This window comes from Castor canadensis, chromosome 1 (assembly GCF_047511655.1).
Source record: "Castor canadensis chromosome 1, mCasCan1.hap1v2, whole genome shotgun sequence".
In the NCBI taxonomy this organism is placed as follows: Eukaryota; Metazoa; Chordata; class Mammalia; order Rodentia; family Castoridae; genus Castor; species Castor canadensis.
This window is the reverse complement of record NC_133386.1, coordinates 148,451,680-148,469,093: the sequence shown is the minus strand read 5'-3', so window position 1 is coordinate 148,469,093 and position 17,414 is coordinate 148,451,680. Positions and strand designations below refer to the sequence as shown.

General features: G+C 38.7%; 1 protein-coding gene across 3 annotated transcripts in view; it reads right to left on the bottom strand.

Annotated features, from left to right (window-relative positions):
- The window catches only part of Swap70 (switching B cell complex subunit SWAP70), an 82,212-nt gene that overhangs the window by 48,102 nt on the left and 16,696 nt on the right, over positions 1–17,414 (bottom strand). For 2 of the 3 annotated variants that reach the window (XM_074041137.1, XM_074041140.1), the window contains exon 2: positions 11,939–12,079. The exons of the other annotated variant lie outside the window; for it this stretch is intronic. In XM_074041137.1, the coding sequence (XP_073897238.1) occupies positions 11,939–12,079 (141 nt within the window). The remainder of the gene's footprint in view (positions 1–11,938; positions 12,080–17,414) is intronic. 3 annotated transcript variants of the gene reach the window in all.

Here is a 17,414-nt window from a genome sequence, read left to right as displayed (position 1 = left end):
TAAGGAAGAAGAAGTGATTCTGTGTGGATTATGTGGTGAATCACAGGATTCCTAAGGGGGAGTGGCTAGATACATGGCTGGAAAAGCAAACACAAATCAAACCACCAAGGGCTTAATAATTTAAAAAACAGCCTATATGAAAACATCAGCTAAAGAGTTTTAGAACAGAAAATAAGCAGGTCATATGTAGCCCAGGATATTACTTTGTAGAAAAGATGGTATTTGAGGTAGACCTTAAAATATATTGACAATGACAAGGGAAGGCAACCCGAAGGATACAAGAGGAAATGGCATGCATGAGTAAAGGCAGTTTGCCTGCCACCCATGCTCAGGGAAAAGAGAGTAGCCAAATTGGGCTGACGTAAGTGTGAGAACAATGGTAGATCAAATTCAGAGGCAAGAGAAGTCAGATTTATGCTATGCTTGGGAATTGGCTTCAATCTAAACACAAGAGGAAGCCAGCATAAGTTTTTGAGCAGAGTTAAAAAAAAGCTCTATGTTTTACAAGCATTATGACAACAGAATTACGTAAGGTGAATTTCAGTAGGTAGAAGGGTAAAGAGAGAAAAAAAGATCAGAAGACTGACTACTGCAGTATTACCAGGTAAAAGACAGTAAGAGCCCCATTGAGGGTATAACCCTGTAAGAATGGACAGAATTGATAAACACAAAACAGGTAAGATGTGGGGATCTACGGACCTAGATCTTCATAAAACAAGAGACAAGGAAAAGTAAGGTGTTCATCTGTGGCATCTTCAATTGAAGGCAAGGAATTTAGATGGAGATGTGCAAAGATAAAGAAGTAAAAACGTAATCTTTGTACAAGGCAGACATGTAAATCAACTGTACACTGATAATGACTGAAGCTATGATGGCCCTGAGATGGCTGAGAGAGAATAAAGAGCAAGAAGATAAATGGGATCAAAAACAGAACTTTGAGGGATAGCCACATTTACAAAGTGAGAGGAGGGAGAGGAATTATGATGGAAGAACCAAAGTAATAGGAGAACCACAAATCAATGAACACTGTAAAGAAAGTCACAATTAAGGCAGGGTGAGTTACAATTCAGTGATCACTAGTTACCTTCAAGACAGCCAAGTAGTTTGGGTCAAAGATTTCAATGGGATCAGAAACCAAGCAAATTCTTCATAAACTAGTTTGCCCAAGAAACTAAGTAGTAGGTTTTTCGTTTTGTTTTGTTTTTTGAGATAGTGGCTCACTGTGTTGCCCAAGCTGACTGAAACTTTCCTGCCTCACCCTCCTGAGCAGCTGGTATTTCAGGCATGTGCCACTGCACACAGTAGTGGTTTTTGATCCAAGTTAAGTATATCTTCCTTTTTTTTTTTTTTTTCAATTTTTGTGGGGTTTTTTGGTAGTAAAGGTTGAACCCAAGTCTCCACGCTTGCTAAGCAGGCACTCTACAACTTGAGCCACACCCCCAGACCTTTTATGCTCTGGTTATTTTTGAAATATATCTCGCTCCCCTCTCCACCCCACAATATTATTTATGTTTCCCATAGTAGCTGGGATGACAGATTTGATCCACCACACCCAGATGTTGGTTAAGATGGAGTCTCATGAACTTTTTGCCTGGGCTGGCCTCGAACCATGATCCACCATATCTCTACCTCCAGAGTAGCTAGGATTACAGCCCATGAGACACTGGCTAGCCTTATTTTCTTTTTGAGACAGGATCTCGATGTTGCCCAGGCTGCCCTCGAACTGACTATGAAGCGTAGGCTGCCTCAACATCAAGATCCTACTGCCGCAGCCTCTGAAGTGCTAGGATTACAGGCATGTACTACTATAACATGCTCATACGTTTTCTAAAGCCTAACCTACTACTTTTGTTTAATCATGTCCTAAGATGTAAGTATATTAAATGGTGGTACTTATGCCTTTCAAAGAGTACAATATCAGTTTATATATGAAAAGGCCACAGCTAACATCATACTCAAATGATGAACAACTGAAAGCTCTTCCTTAAGATGAGGAATATGACAAGGATGCCCACTCTTGCCACTTCTCAACATACTACTGGAAATATTATCCAAAGCAATTAGGCAACAAAGAGAAATAAAAAGCTTACAAACCGGAAGGAAAACTGGATTTGTAGATGACATGATCTTACATGTAGTAAGCTGTAAAAATTACACACATACACACACAAGAACACTGTTAAAATAAATGAATTTAGCAGTTGCAGTACTAAAAAATCAGCACTCAAAAGTCAGTTGTATTTCTATATACTAACAAGGAACAACCCAAAAGGGAAATTACGAAAAAAAAAATATCACAATAGCATCAAAAAGAATAAAATAGTTAGGAATTAATTTAACCAAGAAGGTAAAAGACTTATACAATGGAAACCATACAACAGGCATCACTCACACTTCCTGACTTCAAAATATTCTATAAAGCTATAGGAATCAAAACAGTATCATACTGGTATAAAGACAGGTATACAGACCAATGGTACAGAAAAAGAGAACCCAGAAAGAAACCCTCAAGTGTATGATCAAATGATCTTCAACAAGGGTGCCAAGGACACAAAAAGGGAAAGGATGGTCTCTTCAAACAAGCCCTGTTAAGAAAACTGGATTATCAACACGAAACTGAATGAAGACAGACCTTTATCAAATACCATACACAAAAATTAACTCAAGCTGCATTAAAGACCTAACTGTAAGACCCAAAACTATGAAACACCTAGAAGAAAAGATGACATTGTAATGACAAATTAATTCTTGGATCCGACACCAAAATCACAAGCAACAAAAGCAAAAACAAAGAAATAGGGCTATATCCAAATTAAAAACTTCTTTACATCAAAGGACGCAACAGAGCGAAAAAGATAATTTACAGAATGAAAAAAAAATTTTTACAAACATTATTGGATAAGGGGCTAATAGCCACAGGACTCTGATAACTCAATAACAGCCCAATTTAAAACTGGATAAAGAAAAAAATTTAAATGAGCAAAGGAGTTGAATAGATATTATCTTCAAAGAAAACATACAAATGACCAATAAGCATATGAAAAGATATTCAGCATCACTTATAATCAGGGAAATGCAATCAAAGTAAAATGAGATATCATCTCATTCTGTTAGATGGCCATTATTAAAAAAAAAAAATATTAAGTGCTGATGAGGATGGAGAGAAACTGGAACCCGTGTACACTGCTGGTGAGTGTAAAATGTGCAGCTGCTAAGGAAAACATATGGAGGTTCCTCAAAGAATTAAAAGTGAAACTACCATATAATCCACGATTCCACTTCTGAGTAAATATCCACAGAACTGAAAACAGGACCTTAAAGAGATATGCACACCCACATTCACTGCAGCATTATTCACAAAAACTAGTATGTGGAAGCAACCAAATGTCCATTGAAGGATGAGTGGGTAAAGTGAAGGCCTTGGGCTGCAGCTCAGTGGTAGAGCACTTGTCTAGCATGGGTAAGGTGCTGGGCTAGATCCCCAGCACTGCATGAATAAAGAAAATGGGATATATGCATACAATGAAGTGTTACTCAGCCTTTAAAGAAAGGAACTGGGCTAAGGTGTGCCTCAAGAGGCAGAGTGCTTGCCCAGCACGCTCAATGTTCTGGGTTCAATCCCCAGTTCCAAAGGAAAAAAAAAAAAAAGATAAGAAAATTAGGTTTTTGTTATAAAAAAGGAATTCCTGTCAATCCTACAACGTAGAGGAACCTAAAAGAAATTATGCTAAGTGAATGAAATCATCACTAGGAGTCAAATTCTACACAATTCCACTTATGATATATCAAGTAATCAAACTCACTAAACAGAGAGTAGAATAGTAACCACCATTAGGGGTTGGGGAGAGAGAAAAAGGGGTGTTGTCCAATAGTTTCAGTCCTGCAAAAGGAAAAAGTTCTAGAGATCTCCTGTACAACAATGTGCATGTAAGTAAAAATACTGTATTGTACCCTTAAAAGACACTGAAAGTAATTGGCTTTCAACAGCAAATAATACATACAGCAGTAATACTTAAAGTGCCAAACAAAGTAGAGAAATTCAGTTTTGGATCTCAAGAATTTCATATACTACATACCAAAACAAATGGTTTTCAAGATTGTAAGGATAAGAAATATACGTGATCTTGCTAAATAAAAAGTGTTAGTTAGCAAATATTTGACTAAGTGCTGAACACATTTGGAGCTGCAACAGGGAAAGGCCAGCATGGTCTCTTTGCACAGTCTCGTGGGACAATGACTCAGCAAGAACTCAGGACACAGTGCACACACGGGTGAATCTAATGCTGTCAGTGAGAAGAGCAAGTCACGAGAGCACACCCTGTCTTTGTAAGTTTCCAGAACAAAGTAAGTACTCTGAATTACGTACAAGATGATGGAACTTTTTCTTTTTTTTTGGTACTGAGGTTTGATCTCAGGATCTCACGCTTGATAGGCAAGCACTCCTAAAGACTGAGCCACTATGCCAGCCCTTTTTATTTAGTTAGTTAATTAGTTAGTGTTACTGGAGTTTGAACTCAGGGCCTCACACTTGCTAGGAAACTTTTTCTGCTGTGAGGAAAATACACATAAAATTCAGGATGGTGGATAGGTCCTATCAAGGAAGCAGGGAAATAAGAAAAAGGAAGAGCAGAGTTATATGTGATGCTCTTCCTGAGGTGAGTGAGAGGCTCACAGAGTCCATTTTATTATTATGCTTTGTAATTTTCATATATCCTATATATATTCTTTTGTATAAAACCAACATGCTGACCAGTGCACATAGCAGTTAGCCATGTGTGTGGGGAGAAAGAAAGAACAGATCATCCTTGCTGCTTGCTTCAAGTATAGCAAAGTCTATGTCAGTATCTGTCTCTGCGCTGAACTACAGCTCAAGACCCTTATCTCTTACTGTTTATCTGACAATATCCAAGTATTCATTACTTGTCTACTACAGGTCAGTATATACAGTAAGGAGTCCTACATCAGATAAGACCCTACTTTGGGGAGCTTCTAATCTCAGAATCTGGTGTAATGAGAAAAGGACTAACACTTATGTGCAAATGCTACAATGAAGGGAGTGCAGCATGCTCTGGAACTAATTCCCAAGGTGGAGGTGGGGGGGGAGGGGTGGATCAGGCTTAATTCTAAAGGGCAAGTAAGGACTCTGCAGGTGAAAACAGAAACACCCACTAACATGGCTATAGTAAAAAAAAATTGTGGGAGAAGAAAGGAAAAAGAAGAACAAGAAAAAAGGTTAAAGAAAACAGGTGTTTATCAACCAAAGAATGGGTAAACAAATGTGGTACATCAACACACTGGAACATTAGTCACCATAAAAAATGAAGTACTGACACATACTAAAACATGGATGAACTTTGAAAACATGTTACATGACAGAAGTCAAACATAAAATGCTACATATTTTATGATTCCACTAATGTGAAATATTCAGAATAGCAAACCCATAGAGACAGAAGTAGGTTACTAATTGCCCAGGGACTAGGAAAGGTAGAATTGAGACTTACTAATGAAAGTATGTGATCTTTTGGGGTGGAGGGATGGTAGAATTAGATAGGAATGATAGCTGCAAAATATAGTGAATGTACTAGCAAATACTGAATTGTACACTTTAAAGTATTAAGTCTGGGCTAAAGGTGGTGTTGCAGGAGGTTGCTAGCTGAGATAGGAGACTGTGAGGCAATTAGCAGGAAGCAACGTTTTATTGTGCCAGCATGAGACTCACAGACTCATGTCCAAAGGCTTAGCCCCAAGAACAAAGGGGTCTCACCTTATACACCCTGGCAAGCAGGTTACAGAGGCAATAAAATTAAAACCTATATATGGTTACGTGCAATTCTACAGGCTACTTCAGTCTAGTGCTAAGTGCCCTTCCACCTCAATTGCTGTGTGACCTTCTTCACCTTTGAATTCTTTAGGTTTTATCTTTCTGCTATGCCATCCTTTCCCCCCTTATCAGAACTTATCAGAACTCAGGCCTCGTTAGTTTTCTTCTGATCCTCCTCCCTGCCACAGTGGTAGAGCACTTGACCAGCATGCACAAGGCCCTACAATTAAAATGCTAAGTCTTAAGTTATGTGAATTATATCTCAATGAAAAAATAAGAGTCTCATGAAACAACAAAACCAGAGCAAAAGTACAAGAGCCAAGAAAATGGAGAAGGGAGCCAGGTATGGTGGTACATGCTTGTAATCCCAGCACTCAGGAGACTGAAGCAGGAGGACTGTGAGTTGGAGGCAACCCTGGGCTATGGAGCAAGAAGACCCTGTCCCAAATAGTAGTAGTAGTAGTAGTAGTAGTAGTAGTAGTAGTAGTAGTAGTAACAGAGAAAAAGAAAGGAAAGAAGTAAATGAAGAAAAGGGGAACTCGCACATGCATCTCTCTCTCTCTTTTTTTTTTGGTGGTACTGGGGTTTGAACTCAGGGCCTCACACTTGCTAGGCAGGCGCTCTACCACTTGAGCCACCCCACCAGTCCTCCACACATACATTTCTAACCTCAAATTCTGAGCCTAAGTTCTACATTTACTATAGCTCACACAAATATAAATTCTTTGGACTAGAAGGCCACGTTTTGTTCACATTTGCATCTCCCCTCCCTAGTATGCAAGGCTCATTTGTTCATTCGTTCATTTAAGTAGTTGTAGGTTTACCAGGTGTCAGTCTTTGTTTAAAATTGGACAACAGTGGTTCAACCCTATCATCACAGAACATCCTCAGAGGCCCAATGAAACACAACCAATACAGCAACACCCTAACCACCTCTGCACTGAAGACCATGATGTAAGCACACAAAGGAAAAGCCCAGGACACCGTGAGAATACATGGTAAGAGTTCCGGTCTGCTCTTGGAAAGGTGGGATGCTAGCTGAGGAAACCTCCCTGAAGAAGTGACCATCATGCTGAGACGAGAGGATGAGCGAGAACTGGCTGCATCCTATGGTGGAGGAGGCATGACACAGAAGAAGCAGCATGTTTGAAGGCTGAGAAGCAGGAAGAGTCTTGGTCATTTGAGGAACAGAGAGACAGCCCATGTTATTACACAGCAGTAAATAACCCAAATGCCCATCATTCTATTCTGTTATGTCCGTAAAAGAATGTTACTTAGCCATGAAAAGGAAGCACTGTTACATGCTACAGCATGGATGAATCTTAAAAACACACTAAGTGAAAGAAGCCAGACAGAGGCTGCATGTCGTTATGATTTCACTAACTTAAATGTCCACAATAGGCAAATCTGCAGACAGAAAGTAGCTTGGTGCTTGCCCAGAGTGTGGGAGAGGAGAGAGTGTGACTGCTAATGGGAATGGGGTTTTTTTGGAAGAGAATAGTGAAAATACTCTAAAACTGATTGTGATAATGGTCTCACAAAACAGTAACTATAATAAAAGGAAAAAAGACTACACTGTACAGACTAAATAAACAAACTGTGGATATGTGAGTTATATGCCAACAAAGCTGTTGTTTTTAGAAACTTTATTTCTTTGAACTCCAAAACGCTTCCATTGATACTACTGGCCAAAGTATTGAACAGCAAAGTCGTCTGAGGCTCTCAGCATGAAATCCCTTTACTCATTCAAATGTGTACAGACCTCTGGTACTTCACAAATATGATGGAAATTTGGAGTATAATATGGTCATTACGCCAAATTTACACCATATAACTTTTAAACAACAATAAAAGATAAAATAACACCAGCCAAAGGGCTGCCGGGCAGAACTTGCACAAGCATGGATTGAAAACTTGAAAGTAACACCACTTGTGCTCAGTAATGGTCTTTAGTCACACAGCTGAAGTGTTCTGAGATCTGAAGGCATAGTCACTCAACTAACAGAAGCAACGTGAAACCATTTTATACAAAAAAGGTAGCTATTACATGAGCACCAAGTTTGGTAAGAAGCACACACACCAAAAAGAAAAGGGCATAAGCGTCAGGCTAGAAGAACAGAATGCAGAGGCTCTAGCAGAAACAACAGATGCTTCCAAAATCAAACAATAAGAATTCTATTGGAAAGCATCAGCTTCTCCAATGTGAAGTTGGTAGAATGTCAATGGATTACTGGTTTTAGTCATATAGCCCAAACCAAGCCTTAACAAATAGGGAAAAGAACTGACACCAATTTGGCACAACAAGCCTAATCAGTCATTAAATCTCATGGAAGAATTAGGTTGCCTCATAAACATACTGACACAGAGCAAGTTTTTTACATAGTTTATTGGACTAAATAGTTTTAAAAATTTTACTTTCTTCAATTATTCACCATCAGATAATCCAGGTATAGTTTCTCTTAAAAAAAAAAAAACAATAATAACCCACAAAAGTTTCCTCCTAGATGTTTGCAGAATTCTATTCTTTTACTAATGAAGGAATTTAACAAGTTATCACGCAGGGGAGGCAAAATGTTTGGTAAAAGAACAACAGAAATGTTAATTACCTGAGGTCACTACAAAGACTATCAGGAATGATTTCATCAGGAAGTAAATACAGAAACCAAATGTAAAAATTACTTTTCGAGGCTGGCAGAGTGGCTCAAGAGGTAGAGCACCTATCTAGCAAGCGTGAGGCCCTGAGTTCAAACCCTAGTACCACCAAAAAAAAAAAAAATCACTTTTGGGAAAGCAAGCTTCAGCATGATGTATCTCTTGGTCCCAAAAGACCTCTACAACAACCTGGGGACAACTGACCAAGTGGACACTAAGGAACACCAGACAGCAATGAAAAGAAGACAATCACCTTAAAACCCTTAAAGCAGCCTAGGAAAACTGGGTAGAAGCAGAGGCTGTTTGAGATTATCAGAATGTTTCTTAAGCAACTCCATCCCTTTCTTCAACCAATCTTTCCCCTAGGTATCCAAAAACTAGAAAAAAATACTAATTCTGAAAGGGAATAATTAATCCCTCAAGAGTACAGCTGAAGAAGCACTGGTGGTTAAGTGACTTAGGTTCAAAATCGATATATCTTTATTAGCTAGGTGGCCATAAGCTCCATTTCCTCCTGAGTTAAGTTGGAGGTCATTTCAGTTCTGCCTCACAGGATTAATATGAGGATCAAATGAGGCAGTACATATAGGAAAACACAACTCAGACATGCCTAACTTGTGACAATTCTAAATTTCGTGTTAACATTCTTCAGTCACTACAGGCATTTTTTTCCCCAACGAAATTTCAAAACAAAGCACTAATCTTTGTTCAATTTACACCCACACCATGGAAACTCTGGCTACTTTACTTGGATTGCAAGACTGGCAAAATTCCACTCCAGGTGGCTAAGCAATAATAAACAAGGGCTCACTGTTTCATCACATTCTCACTCGCTCCATAAATAGGTTTTGCTCCAAATTTAGTGGCTCACTTTGAACTTTTTAAAATACTGTTACATTTTCTCCTCAAGTCAAAATATCAAAATATTCAAAGAACATTTTAAAACTTAAAATTCAAGAGGTATAAAAAAAATTACAATAAGGGGAACAATATGTAGAAGTAGGGTACAACATTTCAAAGTTATGAAACCAGCAGCCTCTCTCCACTGACCCAGCCCACATAAACGCTAACACTGAAAAACAAAGCAATTTCCAGACTGAGAATCTCAGTATATTCTGCAATATTTTAGTGATAGATATAATCCTGCCTATTGTCTATAATTTGAAAATTAAATACATGCACGTAGCAGGTTATCAAATATTTACGGAATATAAGACATATTGGTCAATAGAATGCCTGCTAAACAAGCACAAAACCCTGAGTTCAAACTCCAGTATGGCCAAAAAAAAAAAAAAAATCCATGGTGGCACATACCTGTAGTTTCAGTGAGGCAGAAGCAAAAGGATCATGAATTTGAGAACCCCCTGCCCCGGGGCTACAAAGTGAGACCCCCCCCCTCAAAAACAATATAGATAGATAAAACAATAATAAAAAGATGACATATTTACTTACAACTATAGAATACAAATAAGCTGCTTAATCAATGAACAAAACAGCAATAGGAAAAAAGCAAACTCCAGAAAATAGTAGAGCATCTAAAGTTTATATATCTCACACAATTACTATACAATTTGATTAAATATTTTATCGCAACATAATTCACATACTGTAAAATCAAAGTGTACAATTTGGTGGGGTTTAGAAAATGATGGGATAACACCATGGACTGTGTAGGGCATGTGTGTATTTGGGTATAATTTTAAAAAGCTACACAAAGACATTCCCCAAACTGTTAACAATGTTACTTCTCAGAATCAGACCACTTTCTTTTATTTCATATATTTCTCTCTTAACTGCCTATTTAATAGCAAGTATGAACTACCTTTCATAACTCTTTAATCACCAATGTTTATTTATTTAAATGTGCCAGGCACAGTGGTATACACCTGTAATCCCAACTCAGGAAACTGAGGCAGGAGGATCACAAAATCCAGGCCAACTGGGCTACGCAGTGAGACTCTGTCTTAAAAAAAAAAAAAAAAAAAAAAAGATGATTCAAGGTCAGCTCAGGCAAAAAGTTAGCAAGACCCCTATTTCAAACAATAAGATGGGCATGGGCATGGTATTGTACGCCTGTCATCCCAGCTATGTGTAGGGTCTAAGCAGGAGGATCACCCTTCAGATTATTTTACTCTTTTCATGCACTAAACCCAACACTTTTGGGAGAAAGAAATGGGGCAAAGTTGATCAATGGGTAATATGTTCTAGTTAGATAGGAGTTACAAGTTCTGGTGTGCTTCTGCACAGTAGATAATGGTAACGCAATGCAGATTTCCAAAAGCTATCAGAAAGGCTTCTTAATATTCTCACCATAAAGAAATCGGGGTTTTTTTTGTTTGTTTGTTTGTTTGTTGTTGTTTTTGCAGTACTAGGGTTTGAACTCAGGATCTCATATTTGCTACACAGGCGCTCTACCACTTGAGCTACTCCTCCATCCCTGAGAAAATAGCTTTAAACTTATTTAAACATTATACAAAGGAATCCCATAAATATGTACAATTTTTATGTTTTTATTGATCAGTTTCAAACCTAATCTAATTTTTTTTTTTTTTTGGCAGTACTGGGGTTTGAACTCAGAGCCTCACACTTGCTAGGCAGGCATTCTACCACTTGAGCCAATCCACCAGCCCCTAATCCAAATTTTTTTTTTAATTAAACACTTTCATGTGTAAATTTTTAATGATACAAACTCAAGGGAAAAACTGAACATGGCACAATTGTCAATATTATTTTGTTTCCAAACAAATGGTAGGTTTTTATAGCATCCTTACTCAGAATGTAACCCAGAGAAAGCATCTAAGTGGTGCTTGCAAAGTCTAGAATGGCTGGTGTGGTAGCTCACAACTATAAATCCCAGATATTTGGCAGACAGAGATCAGGAGGATCATGGTTCAAGGCCAGCCAAGGCAAAAAGTTAGTCAAACTACATCTTAACCAGTAAGCTGGGCATTGTGGTACACATCTGTCATCTCAACTAAATGGGAGGATCAGGTCAGGAAAACTTGAGACCCTATTTTAAAAAATGACACAAAAAGAGCTTAAGATGTGGCTCAAGTAATAGAGCACCTGCCTAACAAGTGCTAGGCCCTGCATTCAAACTCCAGTACAGCCCAAAAAATGGACTAGGATGAAAAGTTGCTGTATAGTATCTCATGGCTGTTGACAGCCACTTCCAGCACACTGACAACCATATTTTTTTTCCATAATAAATCGCCCACATGGACAAGTATAGATTAAAACAAAACAGAATTTCTTAATTTCAAAGAATGACCTATGCTGGATAAAACATCAAATTTTAAGAGAGGGAGGTACAGGAAGCATCATCACTCTTTCTTCCTTTTTCATTTATGTCTTGATACTTTGTATCTCAACTCCTCAATGAAGTCACCAACAAGGACTTCTGGGGAGCAGCAACTGATATATGCAACTCAAGGCTGTAAGGGAGACAGGTTAGAATCTTACCTTTTCCAAAATGAACTTGTTTAAATATGGCATGTAGCCCTGGTTGGAGACAGGCCCTTCATCATCATCCCTGAAGTGCTCTTCCAGGGCAACAGGGTCGTGTGGAACCTTCAGCACAGTGCACAGGTTGTGGGAGAGGACCTAGGGGAAAGAGAGTAGCTTAAAGGTACCCACTAAGCACACGCAGCACCTTCACTGTGCTCTCTGCCCTGGGGAGAGAAAGATGAAAAGTAAGCTAGCAAACACAGGGCGAGGAGCACTTCACTGCCATCCCCTACCTGTTAGCCCAAGCTCGCTCTTATTCTGTCCCCAGCTTTGGTTTCTATATTGCATGCCTCTTATGAGCTAGGCTCTAGGTACAGTCTGTGAACATAATATTCCTTGTAGTCTTTTATTAACTGGTCTAAATTACAAAGAAAAGGGATGGGGACAAGGAAATGTGTTCAAACTTAAACTTCTCCCAAAGTAGAGAAGGGGCAGCTAATTAGAGCTTGTTTAGAGGAAGAACTCGACAGCTGCAGTGAGGTGCTCTGAGTAAGGTGGATGACTTGGGTGAGTGGCAACCTCTCTGGGCTTCAGTTTCTCCATTTATTAGTAGTAATGACTGGATTAATACACAAATATACCATATATTAATCAATAATCTCTAAGTGTCCAAACAGCTCTACAATTCTAACTTTATATCAAATTTCAGCATGAATACAAAAGTACACAGATATAAAAAAAAAAGACAAAGAGAGAAGGGGGAAGAATTGTAGCTCAATGTTAAAACCATGACTACCGTGTATGAGCACATGAGTTCCTAGGTTTGATTTCCAGCTCTGCAAATAGATAGGTGATAGATAGATAGATAGATAGATAGATAGGTAGTAGATAGATAAAATCATGACCCTAGTTCAAAAATAGGAGAAAGATAAAAATATCTCAGGTTTCTGGGTGCAATAACTCATGCCAATAATCCCAGCTACTGGGAACATCAGGGCAAAATGTCAGTAAGATCCATCTGTTCAAAACAAAACACCATCAGGGATGGTAGCTCTAACCTGTAATCCCAGCTACTTGGGAGGCAGAGATCAGAAGGATTACAGTTTGACCCCAACTTGGGCAAAAAGTTCTTGAGAGCCCCCCTCCCATCTTAACAATAAAAGCTAGACATGGTGGTACACATATCATCCCAGCTATAAGGGAAGTATAAATAGGAGACTCACAGTCCATGTGAATCCAGGCATAAACCCGAGACCCTATCTCAAAAATAACCAAAGCAAAAAGTAAGTTACTTTTTTCTGCATATACATATTTCAGTTAGGACTTTTTTAAATTAAAATTTTTATCTATAAAAAGAACATTTGCATTTTTCTAAATTGGTTCAGTTTCTCAAAGCTTCATTTATGTGGACATCCTTTTCTCCATGCTCTACTGGTTTTAAGGAAGTGAGTAAAGTAAAAGAAGTAAATTCACTAAAGGTTATAAATGCAGGAATGAAGACTTTTATCAGCCCTACAAGACAGGCTGTGTTTCTCAAGAAAACCCTGAACTTGTCAGCCCATATCTGCCAGTGGACCACACAAAAAAGCATGGTAAGGGCTTTTATGAAGAGCCCTGCACCACAGTCAAATTGTAAAGAGATTTTTTTTTTTTTCTGAATTTACCTAGTAAAACCTATGGAAGAGTCATCTACCCCAAAGAGGTTTTATGAGAACCAATTTCAAAAATGTAGAGTGCTTAAAAACCATAGTGCACTGGGGGAATATAAGTCATAGAGAAAGGAAGAGCATATTTCTCGTATCAGGCTTCCAGACCATTCAAACTTGAAAATCAATAGGACTTTACCACTTAAAAATTCCCAACCACTGGTTAAATTATGGTATGTCAATAAAACATTAAACACCGTGAGGAAGCTCACTATATACCAGTATGACAAGATCTCCAAGATAAATTAAGTGAAAAAAACAAGGTACCTAATAATATGTATAGTATTCATTTACCAAAAAATAAATGAAAAATAAGAAATTCTAGAGGGCTTGACTAATTCTGGGAGGCCAGGGATAGACAACTTTTCATTGCATCTCCACTTCTAATTAAGTTTAGGGGGAAAAAATACCTATTCAAAAATGTACTACCTATTTAAAAAACTGAACATATATTTTAATTGGCTACCCAAAGATCACATCGCTAAATGTATTTATCTTCACAGTCTGTTCTTTTCCTTCTACATCAACCTACACCCTAGAGGTGCGGTATAAAAGGAAGGCATATTCTATAGCAATGTGCCATAATTAATGGTGAGTGAGATGTAAGGGCAATCAATGAGTTTAGAAAATGAGAAATTGTGTAGCCACAGTGACTTCATAGAGGAAGAGAAATTCAACCTATGACCTAAAGGATACATAAATGTAGCTTTTGGATAGGAAAAGAGGCAGCTAGAACACATGCCAGACAGGGACATAAAATGAGAAACACAGTTGATTAATGCAAAGTCCTCAGGAAACAAAAAGAAAACATTCATCTCTCCATGTCCACATTCTTCTCTGTCTTAGGGTCTCACAGACCCTCTAACAAAAGCCTGGCTTGGACCTTGGATATCATATGGCCGTCCTTCTCATCTTGTAAACAGTGACTACTGGCTCTAGAGATTAAGTATATTTTTCTTGACTAAGAAAACTGAGCAGAACTGAAGCCAGAACTCAGGTTTTGTAATGTCTGGTCCAACACTCTCTAATAATAAGTAATACTATGTTCTCAGTCCTCTAAAGTCAAACTCAATGCTCTCTGTATATAGAGGTGTGTAGTGTGACCCAGTGATCCCAGTGAAGATTTTGATTGGAACTCTATTATTTCAGCACTGGACAATTAAACAGCACTGATATTAAATAAAGGATGGCTGAATTCAGTGATAATTTTCTTAACCACCTTTAGTTATTATGCGGACTGTACAGGAAAGCAGCTTATAATAACAAGGACCTGAAAGTAATCTGAGCTCCAGTCCTGGTAGGGCTAAAGTACTTGCTTGGCCAGCATCCTTGCTGTAAAATGAGGAGCTGGTCTTGAGTCTGAAATTTGGAGGGAAAAAAGTCCAATTCTTAACCATCAACCCAAACTCAATTCAGCAAAAAGAACTGTAACTTAGATCAGTAGTTCAACTTTGTTACAGTTTTCTTTTTCATAGTTAAGTCCTAAAAAAAGGAAGTAGTCTTCAAACAAATTAACAACAAAAATGAATAAGAGATAAGTGAAAAAGTTTACAAATGAAGAAGAAAACGGTGTGTTATTTTTTTAACTTTTAAGAACATTTAGCTGGATGTGGTGGTGCATTCCTGTACTCACTATTCAGGAAGCTCAGGCAGGAGGGTCATTTGAGCCCAGGAGTTTAAGGCCAGCCTGGGCAACATAGCGAGGCCTGGTCTCAAAAAAAAAAAGAAGAGAAAAGTAAGAAAAAAGGGTACAAAACTTTCTATCAGCATTTTTAAATACCCAGACAATACCACAAGTTTAAATTTTAAAAAATAAATAAATAAGTAAATAAAAATTTTGATGGCAGCATATGAAGTAGTAAAAAGATGGGAAAGGTTCCGTAAGTTTATACAGTAGCAACCTGTGCTTTTTTAGCACAGACTCACACCATCACCAATTTGCTTTAGTCCCTGAACCAGTAAAGCAGATGTTACTGCTATTTTACAGATGAAGAGGTGAAATCAGAGATTAGAAAATGGGCCCCAAATGAGTTTTATGTGTCATGAAACTGGAATTACAATAGCCTCTCACTCTGGTATTCTTTGTACTCTATGCCCCTTCCTTCTCCTTCTGGAAAAACTACCCCTGCCTATGCAAAGTATCTGTGAATATGTTCCTTCTAAGCTGTAGTAGGGGCGAGGGGACTCGTGCTCCCCCAGCCCCACCTGTTCTGTTCCTCAGGACCCAGCAACACAACTGGCTCTGAGAGCCCTGGTCTCCCAGCACCTGCCTCTGGAGGAAACTGTTCCAACAGGCACTACCTTTTCTACAGATGAGGAAGCTGAAAAACAGATCAACATACAAGCAATCAGAAAGAAAGAGGACTACAAGATCTTAATTTGTAAAAGGACTGCCCCCAATCACGCTAATCAGGGCGTTTGCAAGCTTCTTGAAAAAGCTAAATTTATCCCACTTCAAATGCCTGCTCTCCAAAGGCCATTCTTTCAGCACCCACATGATTGCTAAGCAACTTTGCTCTCATGCCCCTGGTGTGAAGAATAAACTATTGTTACACAATAAAAGATCCGTATCTACGCCAGAATCTCATCTCCCATTCCTTATGGCTGCCTGCTGTAGCCAGTAGGGCTCTGCTGATCAGAAATGACTCTGGTGCAGAAGTCCTGCTTGTGTGGTCTGCTGTTGTTCAGTGGTTTGCCATTTTCCCTTTGAAGCATTTTTGCCCAGCTATCATGAAAATGAAATCAAAGATGGGGAACAACTAAACAAGGTCTTAATACCCATGACTGCTTAATGTTTACCCTCCTCCCGCCAGAGATGTAGAGATTCTCAAGGGTTCTTTAATGCGCGCACACACGCGCACACACACACCCCTTCCCTTTACAGGATGTGCGCAACAGGCAAGACTCAATGCTGAATAAAAGGGGGTGGGGATCTCCATTCCAATAGACTTATCTAACCAACAGGATTATAGTTATAATTCATAATGAGCAAACTTTAAAAACATGAACATTCCTGTCTGATTGATAAAATTTCAAGCTAATGGCAAATTACCAGAAAATTCTTCCTAACAATGAACCAGAATGACCAATTTCCTACCACTGCTATGCCCTGCCTTAAGAGCATTGTCTACTACAAGTCCTGACCCTTTCCAAATGGAGTCATTTTTCCCCTTCCTGACTATATTCTTTCATCCTGCTTGTCACTGCTTACATCTTGCTTGCTTCTCTTAAATTGTCTTTATTCCATTCAACCTCAGAAATCCCAGTCACCATCAGCACTGCCCTCTCTTGGTCCCTAGTGCAAACAATTATCATCCTAGACATCTTTACCAAATAAATTTTCAAGCACTGCTTACATCATGTTATCCCCTTGGCTAAAACTCATCAAAAGTTCCATGTGTAAATCACTCCACAAGCCAGCTCACTTTACCATTTTAGCCTAACTTTTTCCTACCTCTCTGTACAAACAGTACAAATCCAGCCAAAGGAGCTTACTCACCAAACTCTAAGCAAACACTCCTTCCTCCCCTATTCCTTGAGGAAGGCTCTATTCCCACCTTCACCTCTACCTAATATAAATGCTGTCACTTTCTGAATCTTGCACCATCCAAAATCAATAGTCTGTCCCCACTCTGTGTTCCCCCATCTGTACTTATGTTACACTACCACACAGGAGTTGCTCTCCTAGAAGATTGTACATTTCTCTTTTTTTCATTATATTGCTGTTGTACTGGGGATACACTGTGATATTTACAAAAGTGCTTACTATTATAATATTCACCCCC